This window comes from Trichoderma camerunense (genome assembly GCF_050948025.1).
Source record: "Trichoderma camerunense strain CBS 138272 chromosome Unknown V8C40scaffold_9, whole genome shotgun sequence".
Classification (NCBI taxonomy): Eukaryota; Fungi; Ascomycota; class Sordariomycetes; order Hypocreales; family Hypocreaceae; genus Trichoderma; species Trichoderma camerunense.
In genome coordinates this window covers 657388-677211 of record NW_028145361.1, presented here as the reverse complement: position 1 = coordinate 677211, position 19824 = coordinate 657388, and the positions used below count along the sequence as shown (strand labels likewise).

Genomic DNA, 19824 nt, shown 5'->3' with positions numbered 1-19824 from the left:
CATCGAGTTTCTTTTCCAAACGTGGGGTTCTTCCCCAGAGTCCTACTTCCTGGGGAGAAGCGGCAGTCTCTGATTCGCTCTGTCGGCAATTCATTTTTGGTGGCGTCGACATCACGCTTCATATCCGGTTTACTTCCACCAACACTTGGCACCGCTAAAATGCGCCTTTGAACGGTCCACAACCACCAGGCTTTCGTTCAAACAGCTAGCCAAAACGTTTACCCGCTTCTTCGAGCAAGTAAAAGAGAAGCAATTCGTGGAAAATGGGCCAGCCAGGGTATGATATTGTTCCATATTTTCTCCGGTGGCGCTCAATGGTTTTCCATTTAACGGCAACTTTGTTCTGGCTAGCTCCAGCTTTATATATGGCTTGTTCGCCCGCCTCGTTCGGACAGGTGCCGATGGAAGGCGTTTTTGACACTATCCACAGAGTGACCGCCATGGGTTGTTTTTTGCGACGCCGCGCTCCCCCATCATGACTCGTATTTGCTGCTTCTCTCATGTGACGCACGTGGGATTCCTACGACCGGAAATCGGAATCGATGCTCTTCTGCTCCTCAGCTCCTCTATTTAGCAATTTTTAGGACCCGCAGGGGTGGTATTCGAGTCTGGAGTGGAAGGTTAGTGACAAAATAACTTCTTGCGGGGGAGCGAAGTTGGTGTGAGAAATGACTGGACAATACGATGTCATTCACTGGGTGTTTGAAAGACGCCATATGGGTTTCACGATGACCATTGTGGAATACCATACTCCTCTTCATCTTGAATATGACGCCTCCTTATAACGACAGCTATTATCATCGCAAATATCATGCGAAATGCGTCTACTTGACCGCCTCAGTTTTGCGGAATACGATCGGAGTAGAGCCGGAGAAGAAAAACAATGATCAAGGTGCAAGCTTAGTTTGGTCACAGGAAAACGACTATACCGTCTAGCGCCAGTCTATTCTTGGTAGTCATTCATAAGATCTAGATCATATACTTCATGACAAAAGATGCAAAGGAAAAGAAAAAGGTATAGTCGCTAAATCCCCATCACTTTTTGTCCGTCTATTGGGCATATCGCGCTGGCTTCTCGAGCGAAGCTTCGCCTTGAAAAAAAAAAAAACCCCCCGCAAATCGAAACTCATCCATATCAGAAGCATTAACAAGTAGAGTCACTCCAAGCTCGTTCAAGTGGCGGATGAGCAAGACCGTTCGCTAAAAAGAAAAATGCTTCACACGTTGCCCCAGGCTCCAAGCGTCCAGTTGGTATGATGGCCTCCGCTGCCGCGAATAAAGCCTCCTGCGCCCATGCTCTGCCGCTGCTGTGCCTTGACGTCGATTTCATTCGGACGCGACGCGCCATAAGCCCCCTGCTGCAGCCACAGCTCGCGGTCTACCGTCGCCATGGCGGGGATTTTGAGCTGGGAAACTAAACTTGCTCCGGCCCACGGCCCAAGAGAGTGAAGAGTGCGGAATTCTCCTTGCATTTGCGAAATCTGCGGCCGATGGCGTGCCACCTTTGCCTCGATGGGATCCGCAATGTCCGACTGTGAAGCTATCGAGCTTGGCCGTGAAGATTCCTGTTCGTCTCCGAGGTCAGATGCAGTCGCTGTTGAGCTGACTGATCTAGCTATACTCGCTCTTCGATCAGAAAATTGGCTGTTTCGTGACTCTTCCACGTGCTTTCCAGAGACGTTAGCCCACCCTTTTCGCTTCACCATGCTTGTGACTTCTTCCATAATGCGCCCCTTGATGCCTAGAATGTTGGAGCAGCCACCCGTGAAGATTATGCGAGGCATGCAGACAGCCCTCACATCCATTGGTAGCTGTAGCAAATGACGATAAATGAGTAGATGGACCGGGAAATCCTCATCATCAAATGCGCTATGTGCAATTGACAGATCAAAGAATGTATCGTCGCACACACCAGCAAGCTTATCAAACGGCACTTCAATCGTCCTGGGTGGATTAATAGACCTCAGCGGGATGCTTGCCACACTGTTTTGCAGAGACTGCTCAGGCTCGGGTTCGGACTCGTCTTGCTCCTCCACTGTGTCCAACTGCTGTGACTGTCTTTGAGCCGGCTTCTGTGCCTGAGGTGACTTGGATGCCGGCGGCCGACACCACATCAGGCGGCACATGATATCCTCGCACTCAGCAAAGCTGATGACTCGTGCGCTTTCTTCGTCTTCCTCTTCCTTGTCAGTTAAGATTTTGTGAAGAAGCTTATACAGCTGGTGGTTGAGATATCTCCCTCCTCTTATACTACGCGTGCATTTGACCTCTCGGTACTCATAGACACTGGTGACTACCGTCTCGGCCCAACCCATGTCGATGACCAGCCCTGAGCGGATTCCACCCGCCACTACAGACATGGTAGCCGAGGACATGAGAGAGATCATTGGTGTTTGGAAGCCCTTGAACAAGAGATCCAGCACAGTGGACAAGATTGGGATTGGCACCCCAGAGTCAAGAACGAGGCCTGCTCTTCTTGGCCGAGAGTCAATCAGCAAACACCTAGATGGAATATCAGCATGAGCGTCTCTCACTGTAGCTCAGCCAAAGCTTACCTTCCAAACGCATCTCTCAGCAGACGATCCAGCTTGTCATACACAAGCCCAAGATCGACTTCTCTCAGGTCATACCGCCATAGCTCATAATCCTTATCCCCCGACTGAAGGTCAACATCCCCAGCCGGCTGCCAATCCCTGAAATCTCCTGCCCGTCGCTGGTCCTTCGGTCCACATGTGAGCACCGCCTTGGGCTGGTTGTCCCCCGCAAACCCGGCCCGGACAAACCGTGAGCCTATCTGGATAATCAGAAAGTCGTCGTCGGCCCTAATCGTGGCCGGTGAGCCGTATGTATTGGAGATTGTTCGCGGCGGCGTATGTGGCGCTCCAGGCTCTTGGAGAATCGGGGCTGAGCGGATGCTGGCAACGCTACGATGAGCCAGCGTCGGCCCCGTGCCAGAGGACATGGCCCTCGATGGCAGGGATAGCAGATGCCCTTCAGCGGCTGTGAGCGATGCTGAACAGAAGAGTTGAGGCTCTACGTGCAGCGAGTTACGGCTGCTTGGGTCTCCTTTTTCTTGGTCATTGAGCGAATCACAATACAGGCTTGAATGGCAGTTCAATCGCTCTGTTTGAGTGTCTGAGGCTGTCCTATGAAAATAGGCGGGTGTTGCTAGCGCCGATCCACCGATATCGATAAGGTACCCCGGGCAAGCCCAATGTTTTTGGTCCTGTCGTCACGGCTTCAGCAAGTAAACATTACTGCTACATCTCCATCATCCAGCTTTTCTGCAGCTCATGACAGGGCCAAGGGCGGTAGCTGCTAGAGGGCATCAATGGGGATTAAAGGGTAAGCGATTTTGTGTTTTTTGTTTTTCTTTTCTTTTCTAAAGCATCCGCATTTGCTTGATTGAAAAGCTCACGCTCTACAGGATATATCGAGAGCTAGGCCCTGGCAAGAGGATCTCCCTGTCCAAGCTTGCATCCGACAGCTTCGTGGAGCACAATCGGCCCTATCGCCTTGCTATTGACATTGCTATCTGGCAGTTCCAAAACCAAGCTGCTCGCGGTAAGTTTGTCAAGCCTCAAAATAACCAGCCTCATGCAAGTTTCCGTCTGACTTGATCGTGAAAACAGGCGGCACCAACCCTGCGATCCGAACCCTCTTCTACCGACTTGTTCGTCTTCTGGGCACGCCAATCCAGCCAATTTTCGTCTTTGATGGTCCTAATAAACCAAAGTTCAAACGCCATAGGCGATCCGGCCGGGGCGATGGGTTCGCAGCGGCTCACGCAAAGAGGCTTATCCGGCTCTTTGGGTTTGTAGTTCACGATGCACCAGGCGAGGCCGAGGCCGAATGTGCCTTTCTACAAAAGAACGGCATTGTCGATGCTGTACTGAGTGAAGATGTGGACACAATCATGTTTGGATGCACACGAACGCTTCGGAACTGGTCGGCCGAGGGAAAGAACGGAAAGCCAACGCACGTCTCCATGTACGACGTCAACGATTTGAACATGGCCAACCTTGGTCTCGATCGAGAGGGAATGGTTTTGGTGGCCCTTATGAGTGGCGGCGACTATATCCCGGAGGGAGTGCCTGGCTGTGGACCAAAAGTTGCATGTCAGGCCGCCAAGGGTGGTTTTGGAAAATCTCTGTGTCAGCTTCGAGCCTCAGATACAGAAGGTATACGCCAGTGGAAAAAGTCATTGACGCATGAGCTTCGAACCAATGAAAGCGAATATTTCCGCACTCGTCACAAGGCCCTAGACATTCCAGAGGATTTCCCAAATGTAGAGGTGCTTCGCTATTACACCCATCCGGTGGTGTCTCCTGAATCCACGTTGGAAGTAGTCAGGCAAAGGCTAAAAGAAACCAGGGAAATCCAGTTGGATGGCCTAAGGGAATTTACCAGGGAAACATTTAATTGGGATTTCCGCATCGGCGCAATCAAATTCATTCGTGTGCTCAGCGAGGGCTTATTTGTGAATCGCATGTACCAGGACGGCGTTAACGGAGATTCTTTTGTTAAGAAAATATCAGCCCGTCGAAACCATTTCAGCACAGACAACACGTCCGAACTTCGGCTCGCTTATATCCCCGAAGAAATCGTGCCCATCGATATATCAAATGAAGTGGAGGAGGAAATTACATATGCTCGGAGCGGCCTAGCTCTTAATAGCGATGAGGAGTTTGGAACAGCTCCAGACAACCTTGAGGACGCCCAAGGCAGTGGCGGCAGGACGTTTGATATTACGACACCACAACTCACCTGGGTTCTAGAAGAAGTGGCCAGGAGGTTTGCGCCAAGATCTGTCCAAGCCTGGGAGGAGGGGAAAAAACAAAAGTCAACCAAAAAGAAGGCAACAACATCAAAGACGAAGAAGGATGCCGCGATGCCTCACGGGGCTCTCGACAGCTTTGTTCGCATCACCAAGGCAGTGGAAAAACAGGGGAAAGCTACCAATAGCGTTGCCTCCGACTCGAACAAGGATGACAGCGAGGTTAATGAGTTTAGCGAACCAGATCTCCCTCCTCTTCCTCGACCAAGTCAATTACGCCGACCACAAACACCGCCGTCACTACGAAAGTCCAGTAAGCAACCCATGCCCAACGCACCTCCTAGCTTGGACCGTTGGACAGTAACCAGCTCACCAGACCCAACTAGGCGTCATGACGATGCAGGAGTTTTCGAGGCTATCGTCATTTCGTCCAGCCCTGCCGGCGACTCATCGTCACCTTCACGATCTTTGCCATCGTCGCCGATTACAGCAACCACCACCGCCTCTGCAAGTCGTGATGGCGAGATGCCAAAGTCAATACGGTCGATTCTTGCGGCGGGTGCTTCATCGCGGGTGAGAAGTGAACACGATACATTGGCTTCTTCGATTACGAAACCAAAGCAAAAGACGTCGTCTCATCACAAGACATCGCAAGGAGCGACAAAGCTAAGACAGATGTCGATGGACATGTTTACACAAAAACTCCCTCAGTCGGAGACGAGCCGCCCCGGTTCATCTAAAAGCAGCAAGGGTAGCATATACAACCTAAACTCCAGCCGAGAGGATATTACTACGAAAACAATGACCAAGGAAGTCGAGATTATACTATCCAGCAGTCCCGAAGCACCACGTACATCTCGACCTACTACGGGCAAACAAAGGACTCGCATTCCTCCGCCACAGCGCGATGGCAGTCCCGCTCCCGCTCCAGGCAAAAAAATATACGTCCCCAACGGGGCTGGCTTCTTCAAGGAGATTGAAGTTGGCGACGACGAATATGAAGAGAGAATCTCGCGAGAAGTACAGTCGCTTCAAGACCGTGGCATTAGAGCCGGCGTTACTAGATGGAGTGATGTGTCGTTTATCGATCTAACGGACGCTACGAACAGTTAATACAGCATTATATGATGATCTGGTATACTGATGGTGTTGCATTTATTTGGTATGGATATGAAGGATGGTCATTGCATATGTCACATGCTAGAGTTGGTGTTTTGAATTATTAGCCTTGTAATCATCTAACGACAGTTTTGTTCACTGATTCATAAGCATTCTGTTTCTGTTGAATATATTGTTTATTATATCAATCTATGAGCTTGTATTCCTAGCTCCCCATTAATCCCATTGTGCTCCTGCACGTAGCTATGCTATATTTTTGAAATGTCCCATTCCTCCAATTATCGTCCATGTTAAATAAAGAATTAGCCTTAATTCTTCTTCCAGCTCAAAGCACCAAAGATCCCTCCCATATACAAGAGTATTCCTTCTTGTGGGCTCGAAATGCCCTGCCTCTCCTCTTGTTTCGGGTCTTTGGTGGTGCATGTAGCATCAGCCTATATCGATGCTTCATTGCGGCATAACAGCAGGCCGATCACTTTTCCTTTTATTTCTACCTCTCTCATTCGCCGAAAACTTCCTAATATATACATATGGTTAGGTCCATGAAGCTGAGAGAGGTTGGTGTCCCATCCGAGGGAGACCATATAACATGTGATGCCTGAGACCCTGTTGCGTATTGTGACACGTTTGTCGTGTGTGTGTAAGTACATAACTGATACATATGCGGCGATGTTGCTTCCAGTGTGCTTCGTGATGTTAGATTTCTTGCATATAGCGTCTATTGGCTCAAGCCAGCAAACAAGATCGATCATTCAATCGATCATGCTGGGGAGCTCCTTCAAGGGAATAATCTTCCATGGCGGTGCCTGCCAAGTCGGGTCCACATCCGTTCTCATGCTCTGCAGAGCTGATTTCATCTGTTTGGTCAAACGCTCGCGCACAAGGCCTTCTTCGACCTGTTCCTCATCCCAAGGCACAAGGATGAGCTCCTCAAGGCCCTTCATGCGCTGAGAAACCTGTCTCAACATCTCCAGCGTGAATCTAGTAGCACTCATGAACTCGTACGTGTCACCAACGAGCCGGAACAAGGCCTCGTTGACGGCCAAACGACGAACACGAGCGAGCTCCGACGGCTCACACAGCATCATGCACGTGTGGAACTGCGAGTCCGCGGCCATGAAGCCCTCGCGGGGGCCAAAGTACAAGATGTCGATGTCGTAGTTGAAGTAGACCAGGCCATCACCGCGGAAGAAGCCAAGGCTGGGTTGGTATGACTTGAGAGCTTCAGCGCGGGATTCAGTGCAGACTTGGAGGCTGACCGGGATGCGAGTGGGCGATGTGCATCCGGTATACTCTGGGCTGTCTGGGGGAGGCCTAGCGAAGGCCGAGATGTCGACGCCGCATTGGACGGAGACGAGGCGTGGGCTGGGTAGACTCAATTGCCAAATCTTCAGGCGGAGCTCTGTTGGGAGCCTGGAGAAGGGGTGCTATATATGAGAAGAGGTGTTAGCCGAAGAGGTCTTGCCTGAGAGGAAGATGGGATGGAGGAAGCAAGCAAGCAAAGGTTATTGGACGTACAAAGGTGTCGGGTTGTTGCTTTGTAGGTTTGTGAGAGGCAATGAAGTTCAAGAGGCCAAAGATGGGGATGCCCGGCGACCTGGTCCTGCGAGGAGGAGGAGAAGAGGCGCGAGAGCGCGTCCCAGGAATTCTGATCCGCATTGCTATGGTGGTGGAGGAAGATGTCGATGTGAAGGTGTTGATATGCCCGAGTTGGTCAAGAGAGATGAGTTGCCTCTATCTACAAGAAGCACCAGGGCAAAGGCCACATATATATAGATTGCCCCAGATCCAAGAGCCGGGAGTGATGCAACAACCGGAGGACCCTTGACACGGCAGAGCAAGGAACCACCCGTGCCTGTCAAGCTTGTGCCGAATCGTATAAGATCCCCAGCAAGGTACGTATCGTATCAGTGAATGTTCGACCTGAACCAAGAGCCAGGAAATAAGGTTCGTGTGGCGTCAAGGATGAAGCTGCTCTCGAGCTCTGTAGCGTCTGTGCCTAGGTTGAAGTAGGTAGCACTGGATGTGGATATTCACGTAGATGGATACGCAGGTGGTCTTGGAGGGAGTTGCTGGGAGGGGGTTTGGCAAGATGACCAGGTATTTGGAAGAACACAGAGAGTGTAGCAGGTACTTGGAATATAAGCTGCTAAGAGTGGGAGCTTGGTGTATACAGAGGGCCAACGATGTAAAGGGCGTGGGTTAGAGAGGGTGTTTGTGTATAGAGGTGTAAGGAGGAGGTCTGAGCTTGGGGGGAAGAGAGCAAGATTGGCACAAGCTCTAATGATCAGTGATCAGTGAATCAGTGTTCGGTGATGTGAATGGCAGCAGCAGGACGAGGCACTCGGTGGCTATATAAGATTTTTTTGGCTCAGCTCTTGATAGAATTGCAAAGGGTTCAGCTCGTCATAACAACTGCCGTCCGAGGAAAAGGAAAAAAGAAACGAAGACAGAAAACTTGGGTTGGAGCGAGGGGGCTTCAATAGACACAGGAACGAGCGTCACTGCAACTGCTTTAGAGCAACTCTGGTCCCGTACCCACCGTCGTCATTCGCGGCTGGGTGACTTCATTACGCAGATTGACAGCTCCAGCTCTCTTTCTTTTTTCTCTTTTTTACTTTTTCTCCCCCTTGGCGTCTTTTCGGATCTCCTCTGTTCCGGCAAGGCGAGGCCAGGGTCCTGCTCCTCCCGGGCTGCATACCGAGCATGGGCGACCACCCATTCATTGCATCAGTCTGGGTGACTGGGGGGTCAATTGGGGGGGCGGGTGGGTACCTCGGAGGTAGATGGAAACAATGTTTTAGCTGCTCTCCGCTCAATAAAGCTACAGATGGGAAACATGGTCAATACATACGAGTACGAGAGGGACAAGAACCCGGGCGACAAAGGCATTGAGGGTGGATTGAAGCAGAAGGTACATGTACGAGTACTGTGACTCTGTGTTAGTAGACTGTAAGAGTACTCATACACTACCTACTAGGTAGGTGGTGCCATGGGATTGTGAAATTGGCAGCACAGCAGCAGCAGCACAAGCAGCGCCGCTCGATCGCCGGGGCAGGTCCAAGGGTGGAGGAATCGGATTTTGCAAGCGCCCATCGAGAAAAAAATAGTGGCAATCATTTGCCTTTCCCACACCCCCATGTCGGGGTCTCAGACGGCTGAAAGGCGACCCTGGATCGGGCAAGGCGAGAGGCGCCGACGCGGCGTGGCGGCTGCGGGCAGGGTTCCAATGCAGTGCCCAGATTTGGAAAAGGTCAAAGAGCTGTGAGACATGTCAAGAGGTTGTGTCTCAGAGGAGGAGGAGGAGGAGAAGGACATGATGGAGTTCTCAAGATGCTGTTTCACCGGCAGATGGGCAGAAGTGACAAGGTATAAGCTGTCAAGGCAAACTGGGGACTAACAACTGTTACTGCTACAGCTTCTACTACTACGAGTATACTACTATTCCTAAAGTCCGATGCTATACGCCACTAATACCATCCAAATAAGTGGCGTTCAGGTTGTTATAGGGATTAGATTCATTTCACTGGACTAACAGCGGAATTAGGCGTGGGGAAGAGCTACGACTTACAACCACTTACGTATCACCACAGCAATGTTCTCACATAACAGCAACTAGGAAAAAAAATAAAAAGAACTTTTGCACTCTAGCCAATTGACTTCTTCTCCCCTTCCAGCGCATCGGCCATCAGACGCCTAACCTCCGAGCGGCCACAATCTGTGTCTTACTCTACGAAGAGAATGCGCAAGATGAGCCGCCAGGGGATATCAAATCCAGTGATGTGCAAAATTGCTTGGGGCCTTGGCCCGGTGGATCTTTGACGGCCCAAGAGTTGGTGACCCCTGCTCGGCCATGGGCTAGGACGATGGGCCGTGTATTAGCTCTCGACATGGTCTGGAAGGGGGTGGTGGTACAGCACAGCTAAGGACCTGGTAGATGGAGTTATTGATCTGGAGGTGACCAAGTGAGCTTTGGAGACGTGATATTAGACATGATATTTGGTGATTCACGTATACGAGTAGTAGACATGGATTCAGAGCGAGGACTACAGCAAACATGAACAAGCAAAATCTCAATACAAACACGACTTACATCCAGACTAGCACGCAATGCACATCAACACTGACTGACTGACTGCCAACAGCATCAAAACCAGGCTCTGCGCACCTTGATGTCCCCCTTGTGGCGTTTTCCACTCACGATAACATGCATCCCGTGTCACCGATGCGTCAAGCACTGACCTACGAGTACAGCATCTGGCTATCTAGTTAGTAACAAGCCCCTGCTCATCCCGTGCGCTCGTACACAGCAGGTGAGACATTAGAAAAAGGCAGCAATTCACGTCCACGGGCAACACACTCGCACATCTACGTGCCAACAGGGCTGATGTTCGAGACCCTTTTGCTTGAAACGAATGACGAAGAAAGGGATAGAAAAGATCTTCTTCTTGTCTGCCTGTGCCGTCATTGAGCCGCCGTGAAGCTTCCCGGACACCAGGACGCGGGATCCTGATCCAGACGCAGACGTCAAGGTCTGAGACACACATGCCAGACCGACCGCTCAGGCTGTTTTGTTCTCACCAACTTGGGCGAAATTTTTTTGTCTTTCTTTTTTTCTAGAGGGTCTTGTGCAATTACAACATAACCATGCTGTGGGATGCACATGTCAAAAGACTTGGCGATTATTTAACCGTGTAAATGAAAATGAATGTTGGATGCTGCCACACACCGAGAGGGCGCGGAATCTCTCCGCTCTGCCTCGCTCCATCTAGTGCTCTAGTGTATGTCAACTCCATGCAAGTAATGTAATGCTCCGTAGCTACAGCATGTGAGTTGGTAAGCTCGTCCAAATAGATTAACACGATGCGACGCTGGCGTTGGGGCTCTCCATCTGGGTTAGCACCAGAACTGTCAAGCTATTCTGTGCAACACCAGGCTGGGGGCCGATCATTGCCATGTTGCAATCCGAAGATATTCGGACGTCCAGAACCCGCAGGCAGCGGTGGACATGGGACCCGTCGGCCGCTTCAACAGTGGGCATGTCAAGTCGAATAAGTCCGATGCCCTCATGCGCTGCCAATGCTAAAGCACGTCCCCTCCCTTACATGCGGCGGCGATCATGAGCGGCCGGTGGCTTTCCTGGTGGGAGAGGCGGTAGCTCCCGAGAACTGAGACACGCGCGACGCTGGTCTGGTCGGCTTGAGGGTTAGCGCAGGCATGTCTCAACTACTACTCATACAGGTAGGTAGTATGATATGGATGCTGTATGTAGTAGCAGCTATACAGGTGCATGTCTTTGATATACGAAGGGCGAGCATGCGGGCAAGGTTACATGTATGTTTCTTTCTATGGCATTGATAGCCAGGCCAGGTGATGCGGATTTTACCACCAGACCCCTGGCAAATGGTCATACCATTTGGAGGGGGAAAAAAAAGAGCGGGCGAGAGATGATACTGGTACTCGGAAGAACACATACCGTGAGACAGACGGCAGCGCAAAGCCAAAGCAGCTTAGACTTCGGGGTCCATTCTAACACGAAATCGCCGAACATCAAAAAGTCTCCTTTTGCTAGCCCCTTCCAGAGAGTGACCCCCTAGGCGCGGATCCGCTCTTGACGATCCGTCTCCGTCGAATCTAGTAGCCATCGTGCTATCATAAAAGATAGAAAAGCGGCGGACGGATTGGGAAAGGAGAGCGTGGACGGTCGACTGAGCTAAAATACTAGGCAGACAATGAAAAAACGGTGCTTGCGAGAATGCAATTTACACTACATGCCCTTCTGAAATCGTCGTGAGTGCTGATGCAGTGCGTGAGATGAATCTGCTTGTGAGCTGGGGGGAAGGCGGTTGACGTCCTGTTCTTTCAGGGCGCCAGCATGTACGGATAGCATCGAGTGACATTTCAGATTCGTTTACCAGCGAATCATATTTAGTAGTCTTTGATGCTTCCCTTTCAGCCTCAAAGCGGTGGACAAGGGGCCCTTGAGGAGGAACAGCGAGGAACCAACACATGGTAGTAGTATGCCCCAAACAGAGCAACTGCCTACGTCAATAGATTCGGTCCATGTCCACTGAATTTTTCAGAATCTTTACTACCCCTCAGTTATCCCAGTTGGGCTTGATGGAGACCACCGACACTCATTGTTGTCTCGGCTCACGGCCTGACCTAGGTTCGTCGTGATGGACGAGTGGTGTTAGCATTGAGGAGTATGGAGGCGCCTCTACTCCCTCTGCTTTCACTCACCCGCACTATCCAACGACATCTAGTCTGCTAGCTGTAATGAAACTAACTCTCTAGGCATCCATCAAACAAGTAGTGTTCTTTACGCGAAAATGTAGTGTAGGCCGAGTGCGTGTAAGTCCCATCCTTACCCTAGAGAAAGCCAGAAAGCCACAAATTTCACACTACTCTCAATACTCTCTATCAAAATTCTCCCCCCTCCGTTCTCAGTTTCCTTTCTCCCTTTTTCGCTTTTTTACCTGTAGTCACTTGGCGAGTCATTCTCAATGTGACAGACAGCCCTTCCCTTGGACATGCCCCCGACAAACTACGAGTACGAACATCTACCGTACACTAACCAACCCAACGCCGCCTCTCACCTTCAGCTTCGCAGTCTATCACCAGAGCTGAGCCTCTAAAATATATTAAACGACCCCATCTCACCGGCAGCGCATAAACAACGTCCAGTTCAGCTCATTTTCTCCCTATGACTCCATATTATGCCAAGTGTGGAAAGCCTCGTCGCAATGCCATCCATCCCCCACGCAGCATTCACACACGACTCCATACATGCAGCCCCCAGGGCTGAGATTTGTCTGTTCGTATCTCAGTAGAAGCCTGTTCCTTGACCAAGGACTTGTTTTGATTCGTTTCGTCCACACCCTCCCCTGTCGTACAAATGACATTCCGTCCGTAGACTAAGCCGAGGAGAGGCAGAATCCCCACCCGCAGGGTTCTGGTGGCAGCTGAACAGCTAGGTTGGAATTACTAGTGGTGCTGGGACGGAGAAGTAATCTATCTGTGCTTCTTGTTGGCGCTTTTGGTATTACGATCACTACCTGTAGCAGCATAATACGGCGAGCGGAGATGGAGGAGAGAGAGCCTCTGACGGAGAGAGAGTGGAAGATGGATAATACGGAGCAAAGTGGAGAGGTGATGCTTTAATTTGCTGTGCGGGCCGGACCGCGCAAATGTCGCCTTTGCTCAGGTTTTTGGCATGCTCACTTTTCCATGCCGGCAGCAGAAATCCCATACTCACCGTTTTCCTCTCCACAACGCTTTGGCCGTAGTGGTGAGTTGATGCTTCCGTCTCTTAGTAGACACAGGAGCTAGCCGGTACACGCACTCTCCCAAGTGCAGCGCTGATGTGTAAATGCAATGAGCTATGTGGATATCGTATCTATTCCTATTTCCCGATGGTGGAATGCCAATTTATCGTTCATAGTTGTGAATGCTGGATGATGCCTCCTCGTTCGCAAATACTAGTCGATTGCGGCAGAGTATTTCAAACGCAATCTATCTGTTGTTGATGCGAGAGCAGGCTGAGGACGGCGTGAATGGAGCACAGCAAGAACTGCAGCCCTTGATTTGCATCAGATATACTGCCTTGCACACGTACTCGTAATTTGAGCCTCTTTGGCGCGCGCGACAGTGAAGCCTTAATCTTACTCCCTCGTCTCTACTCCCTTAAGTTAGTATCCTCACCAGACGCACCCACCATCCATCATCACATCCACATTTAGCTCATAATAGAAGAAGAAGAAAAGAAAAGAAAAGACTAAGATAAGAAGAAGCGGCAAACATGATTGATCTCGGCAATGTTAATGCACCCCGTAGCACACCAACCTTCATTCAGCAGCTTTCATGCATTTTAGCCGCCCATCTGCTTAGAAACGAAAAAACAATACTACAACCATTGTTTCTATTTCCGGCAATCTTCGCCTCGCCTCTCATTGGCCCGGCACTTCGCCCAAGCGCCGTGCCCAGGAAACATTATGTGACCCCGGATTTTACTCACACACAATCCAGCCAATCCCGTCTCGCGATTCCCTAGATTTGTGTCTTCTGGATAGGCGAGATGGTGGACGGGACAGAGAGATGGGCGCGCCTAAACAAAAAAGTTGCATCTGGGCTGCATCTCGGGCCTCGAAACGATACGCGCCCATTGGCTGGATTTCGCGTCCGTGAGGGCATCGGAGATTGTCCAAGCGCCTGGACATGACGCTGTCTGAAACGCTACGAGTACATTTACACTGCGATTCCCGCTGTATTTCGCGATTTTCGTTTTGTTTTGTGGCAAACAGGTCGTGTCCAAACAATTTGATTTTTCCTTTCCTTTCCTTTTTCCTTTCAGGGTTCTATTTCGTTTTCTTCTTTTCCTTGCCTTGTGTTGATCTTCCTTCGGCATTTCGTCACCGGTTTGACTTGATACGCCAATTGATACCCCCATCTACCAGTCCCAAAATGTCTACCAGCCCCAAAATGTCTTCCAGTCTGAAAAACGAGCTCTCTTCTTCCGAGTTTGAAGTCGAGGCTCAATCTCTCCAGCTGCAGGCCCAGCGTCAGTCCAACACTCGCCTGATCAACGTCGTCCACGGCGGACGGATTGCTCTCACTATCCTGGCCCTGGCGGCTGGCATCACCGTCTTGGGTGTTTCGGCCAACAGCCTGATGGTCTACCACCAGACATATCTCCCGTCTGATTTCTATCTTCCTCTATGGCCCTCTCAGTTTGATCTGCGCCCTACTGCGGCGTTGGTTGCTGGAGGAGTCGTCGTTACCGTGACCAATATCGTGTCTCTCCTCTTTAGCAAGATTCAAGCTGTAAGTATTCATTGTCAATCTTCTTTAGCATACTTATCTAACATGTCTGGAAATGCAGCTGCGAAGCCTTACTGGCCCTCACGCCATCGCCAGCCTCGCCGCTCCCGCCGCAGCCTTCATTGCCTCCCTCGTTGCCATGTCTCTCTTTTACGCCGCCAATGCTTCTTCCACAGTGGACAACCTCCAGAGCTGGACATGCCGCTGGAACGATGTCCCCATGACCATGCAGCCGCACTTTGGCACTCTCTGCAAGCAGAACCAGGCTGGCGTGGTACTTTCTGTGCTGCTTGTTCCCCTGGAGGCGGCCATTCTTGCCGTTGCGGGCTACCAGGCTGTTTTGGAGCGACAGGCTACCAAGGCGTAATATCATGATGATGGAAGAAGAAATAACGAAGAGACAACACACATCAAAGAGATGATCAATAGAGTAGCTTCGTGCTCTCTTGCGATAGGTACGGATTGAGATGAGATACACGACGGGAAGTCATCGGACACTGTTCAATTTAGTAGTTACATGTAATATAATTCTCTTGTTTCAAGTGCGAGAATAGACAGCACTCATGGGGCTATCTGAAGGGCATAGCTACACCACAATACACAAATACATATTTTGCGGAATCTGTGTGTTCTTTTTCACGTAAATTAATCCATTATCTATATACGTATTCGGGATACTGCATCGAAGCTCCTATAAAGTCACCAGCAAACATTACGGATATGACAAGCATCTACCCGTGTTCACAGACTATGCCACAAGGTATTTACTGGTGGTTGTGCAACACTCAAGCTGTACATTTGGATGAAGCACAGAAGATGATGACCCAGGTATGGATGTGAGACAATGCATACCAGTTATTTACCACCACGGGTCAAGCAATCTCACTTCAGAGTGACAGATGCGGTGAGAGTCCCGTCACTTTATGCTGACTTTTCTCCAGCAAGAATCAGGATTTCTCACTACCGTAGAGAAAAGAGGATTAGACTGCAACTCAGGAAGTCCTTCTGACATTACATCGCCGCGTCATGGATCAACCGGTGCTGTCTCCATCCTCCCTTCTCAACATCGCTAAACCAGCACTAGATGCAGCTACGACGGCTGCTTCACCCACTCCTGAGTGGAAATTCAAGCCCAAAAGTAAAATGTCTAGCTTGGAGACTGTACTAGAAAGCGACCCTCGAACTCAGTCTCAACATGCTTCGTCTCTGATGGATGTCGCAAAGTCCACGTCCAACGATAAAGAGCGCCTATCTACGAAACGAAGCCAGTATTTCCACGATGCACTTCATGAGCGGTCTAATGAGAACTCAGCTGCTGAGGCGGTACGAGGAGAAGCTCTAATTTATGCGGAAGTTAAGACGAATGTCAAGGCGAGTACTTTCCATCTATTCAAGTCAGTTTGGTGATTGCAACAACAGCTTGCTAACTGAGCTAGAAAAACTCCAGATTGAAAGCGAGCAACAATTTCTCACCGTCTTCACCCACCATCTTGCTGCGAGATACAACCGTCATCCTTCCTCTATCGTCATCTCCCTGCATCATGGCCAATGCCTCCTCTTTGGCGGCTCCATGGATCCAGCCTACACTCTCACCATCACGGCCCTCGCCTCTGAAGTCCAGCCCGCCACCAACAAGCGCAATGCCGCCGTCCTCCAGAAGCACCTGGAAGCTGTGCTCCGTGTTCCTCCTGACAGAGGGATGGTGCGCTTCATCCCGGTGGCAGAAGAGTGTCTTGCGTGGGGTAGCAAGACTGTCGCGGGGAGGATTTCAGACGCTGTAGCTGGGGATGGGGATGGCGAGAGAGAAAGAAACAAGGTACAGGAGAGGCGAAGACTAAAGGTTTGTGACTTTATTCTTACTCTATTGCGTTGCGTTGGTGATATGAAAGGATATGGGCTGTGCTAACTGACGATATAGGCGCTCTCATTGAAGAGAACCTCGCCGGCGAACATTACCTCTTCAAATATGCAGCCTCAAGGTCTTGCACAGCAAGCAAAAAATTCCATTGTCAACTCAACTGCCCGAGTAGAGCCTACTGATGTGGTTGTGGGAGAGGAAAGTGTCAAGGTAGTTAGGAAGAAGAAGAGCATCATCCATACGCTGTTTAGGACGTCGAAGGCTGAGGATGAGGATACCTCTGGGTCTTGAGAGGACAAATAGAAGTATAAGAAGAAAAATCTAGAATGGAGTATATTCAGCTGGGTAATGGATTTCAATAACCGAAATGCAGTGTGATTATATCAATGCTTAATGATGTCATATTACCATTGTTTACTCTAGAAGTGATTGTTTGTTGATCCGTGTTAATTTCATCCCATTTCAGCTCACTTTGAGTTGACCCAAGAGATTGGACCTCAATAATCTAACGGATTAATCCGGCAATTCATCGATCACTCAAAACGTATTCACACATTTGGCAATAATTATTCCAATTGCTACATGACATGTTTAATGTTGTCTTGGATCGCGTGCCAGGCGCGTTCTCCATCCATCTAAGTGGCTGACTAACCTAGACTCGCGACCAAACTTCCTACACCGTCCAAGTCAATTCAACCTTCAACTTCAATCTCATCCTCATCCTCCAGCAAACTGCATGGGCTTTTGCTTCAAAAACAAGCTCAATCTCGTATTTGGCATAGCCGTCACTTTTACAATTGATTCCCTCTTTTCCCTCTTCATATTAAGCATCGTCCTTCTTTTCTCTCTCCGGCCATGGCAGTCGCCTGCCCCATCTGCAACAAGCCCGTCAAATCAACAGACATCAACGACCATCTCGATTCCGGCTGCACCAGCTTCATCTTCGACAGCTCCTCGACTCCTCCTCTAGCAACCGCAACCCCTCAGAATGGCGTATCGACCGCCCCTCCTCAATCACAACCCCCGAAGCGCACTGCTTCAAGCTTCTTCTCAACCCCCACGCCGAAGCGGCAGATAACCGATCTCAAATCTCAAGCGCCACTGTCCGGGATGGTGTTTCCGCCGCTGGCCGGCAAGAAGAGGTCACATGGGGATGGGCCCGGGGAGGGACAGCCGCAGGAAGACAGGCATATGGAGGACAGGCAGATGGAAGATGTAGCGGCGGTCAACGGCCACAGCCACGGCGCAGCAGACGAAGATGGACGGGTAATCAAAAAGACAAAGACATCTCGCGCGGCTCCTCTCGCCGAGAGAATGCGGCCCAAGACGCTGGACGAGGTGTGCGGCCAGGATCTCGTCGGACCTGAGGGCGTCCTGCGATCCCTCATCGAGTCGAACCGCGTGCCGTCCATGATTCTCTGGGGAGCGTCTGGCACGGGCAAAACCACCATTGCCAGATGTATTGCCCACATGGTCGGCAGCCGCTTCATCGAGCTCAACGCCACCAGCTCGGGTGTGCAGGAGTGCAAAAAGCTCTTCTTGGAAGCCGCCAACGAACTGCAGCTCACGGGTCGCAAGACAATCATCTTCTGCGACGAGATCCACCGCTTCAACAAGGCCCAGCAGGACATTTTCCTGCGCCCCGTCGAAGCCGGCACCATCACCCTCATTGGCGCCACTACAGAGAATCCTTCGTTTAAAGTCGCCAATGCGCTGCTCTCGCGGTGCCGCACATTTACGCTGCAGTCGCTCAGCACTGAGGACGTTGTGGCTATCCTGAGGAGGGCTCGTCAGGCCGAGGAGTCGGTCTACCCCCCTTCGCCGCTTATTGACGATGAGATGATGGGTTATTTGGCGCGCTTCAGTGACGGAGACGCTCGAACAGCACTCAATCTTCTCGAATTGGCTTTATCTCTCACTCTCCGCGATGGCATGACTAAGGAGGTTATGAAGCAGTCCCTCACCAAGACTCTCGTCTACGACCGCGCGGGCGACCAGCATTACGACACCATATCTGCCTTCCACAAGTCCGTCCGAGGGAACGACCCGGACGCTGCGTTGTACTACCTCGCCCGCATGCTCCAATCTGGCGAGGATCCCCTCTTCATAGCCCGCCGCATGGTTGTCATCGCCTCTGAGGACGTTGGTCTGGCAGACAACACGCTGCTGACCCTCGCCACGTCCACATACACGGCAACGCAGCAGATTGGACTACCCGAGGCCCGCATTCCCCTTGCGCACTGCGCCGTTGCCCTCTGCCTCGCGCCCAAGAGCACTCGCGCATACCGCGGGCTTAACAATGCCTTTGCGGCCCTTCGAGAGCCCGGCGTGGCCAGCTTACCCGTGCCACTGCACCTAAGAAACGCTCCAACAAGGTTGATGCGAGATTTGGGCTGCGGAGCAGAGTACAAGTATCCGCCTAATTACAAGGACGGCAAAGTCAAGCAAAAGTATCTCCCGGAAGAACTCACTGGCCGCAGGTTTCTGGAGGGGAGAGATTTGGGGACAGAGGTCGATCCTGATTATGAAGAGGCAGAGGAAAGCATGATTCTATGATAGATCTCATCTCATAAGAAAAGATTGAATATTGGGAGAAAAAAAAAACAAAAGGGGCTTGGATAACGGGGTTTGAGTCAGGAAACTTGAGCCCATTGGATTGTATTTCTACGGCGGAATGAGACGATGACCACTCTGGGGCGGTTGGATACTATTTGTGTATACCACAGGTCTTTCTCTATGGAAGGAGTTTTTTTGTACATGATACCACCGATGACGGCATGCATGGATAGACAGCGTTGTTAATTACTGGGGGGAAAAGGGAGGATATAGGGCATCATGATAGGATATTTACAGGCAATGCATATATATACATATACGCATATACAAATTCACACATCATCACAGAAACTAAAACTTAGGCTTCCTTTTTGACAGCTTGATAATAGTACGCTACTTTACATAGTATGTACATGTATATATATGTATGTATATTTGTTTGTTCATGTGTCGATATGCAAGAATGGGTATATAAAGTACAAGTACAGATAGATAGACGGGAGGCAAAAGTGAAGCAGTGATGCTGCATGTGTACGAGGGTATGATGCCAATGTTTCGTGATCATGTTTTCATGTCGAGATGCCCTTTGTTGCCCCTTTGATATGCCAACGAAGAGAACGGGGAGGGAAAAAAAAAAAAACAGAAAACGCCCATGCTGAATGTTGTGGAAATCATATGCTGTGCGTGAAAATGT

General features: G+C 50.4%; 6 protein-coding genes across 6 annotated transcripts; 4 read left to right on the top strand and 2 right to left on the bottom strand.

Moving 5' to 3' along the window:
* Positions 1-927: 927 nt before the first annotated feature.
* Positions 928-3105, bottom strand: V8C40DRAFT_245409 (uncharacterized protein). Its single transcript, XM_083215883.1, has 2 exons — positions 2556-3105; positions 928-2502 (listed from the first exon to the last, which is right to left on the bottom strand). The coding sequence occupies exons 1-2, from the start codon at positions 2960-2962 to the stop codon at positions 1218-1220; spliced, it is 1692 nt and encodes a 563-aa protein (XP_083073070.1). The 5' UTR covers positions 2963-3105; the 3' UTR covers positions 928-1217.
* Positions 3106-3252: 147 nt separating this feature from the next.
* On the top strand, positions 3253-6104 carry V8C40DRAFT_245408 (GEN1/YEN1 family endonuclease). Its single transcript, XM_083215882.1, has 3 exons — positions 3253-3345; positions 3428-3564; positions 3633-6104. Exons 1-3 carry the CDS (start codon positions 3332-3334, stop codon positions 5888-5890), a joined length of 2409 nt encoding a protein of 802 aa, XP_083073069.1. The 5' UTR covers positions 3253-3331; the 3' UTR covers positions 5891-6104.
* A 379-nt stretch (positions 6105-6483) lies between these two features.
* On the bottom strand, positions 6484-7746 carry V8C40DRAFT_224697 (2EXR domain-containing protein). The gene is made up of 2 exons (XM_083212247.1): positions 7415-7746; positions 6484-7323 (listed from the first exon to the last, which is right to left on the bottom strand). The coding sequence occupies exons 1-2, from the start codon at positions 7553-7555 to the stop codon at positions 6649-6651; spliced, it is 816 nt and encodes a 271-aa protein (XP_083073068.1). The 5' UTR covers positions 7556-7746; the 3' UTR covers positions 6484-6648.
* Positions 7747-14137: 6391 nt separating this feature from the next.
* Positions 14138-15352, top strand: V8C40DRAFT_245400 (uncharacterized protein). Its single transcript, XM_083215881.1, has 2 exons — positions 14138-14719; positions 14778-15352. Exons 1-2 carry the CDS (start codon positions 14360-14362, stop codon positions 15081-15083), a joined length of 666 nt encoding a protein of 221 aa, XP_083073067.1. The 5' UTR covers positions 14138-14359; the 3' UTR covers positions 15084-15352.
* Positions 15353-15742: 390 nt separating this feature from the next.
* V8C40DRAFT_265947 (Tautomerase/MIF superfamily) lies at positions 15743-16865 on the top strand (the record flags this gene model as incomplete). The annotated part of the gene is made up of 3 exons (XM_083219698.1): positions 15743-16091; positions 16153-16556; positions 16635-16865. 3 exons carry the CDS (start codon positions 15743-15745, stop codon positions 16863-16865), a joined length of 984 nt encoding a protein of 327 aa, XP_083073066.1.
* Positions 16866-17286: 421 nt separating this feature from the next.
* Positions 17287-19468, top strand: V8C40DRAFT_245397 (ssDNA-dependent ATPase MGS1). The gene has a single exon (XM_083215880.1). The coding sequence runs from the start codon at positions 17430-17432 to the stop codon at positions 19128-19130; it is 1701 nt and encodes a 566-aa protein (XP_083073065.1). The 5' UTR covers positions 17287-17429; the 3' UTR covers positions 19131-19468.
* Positions 19469-19824: the final 356 nt, after the last annotated feature.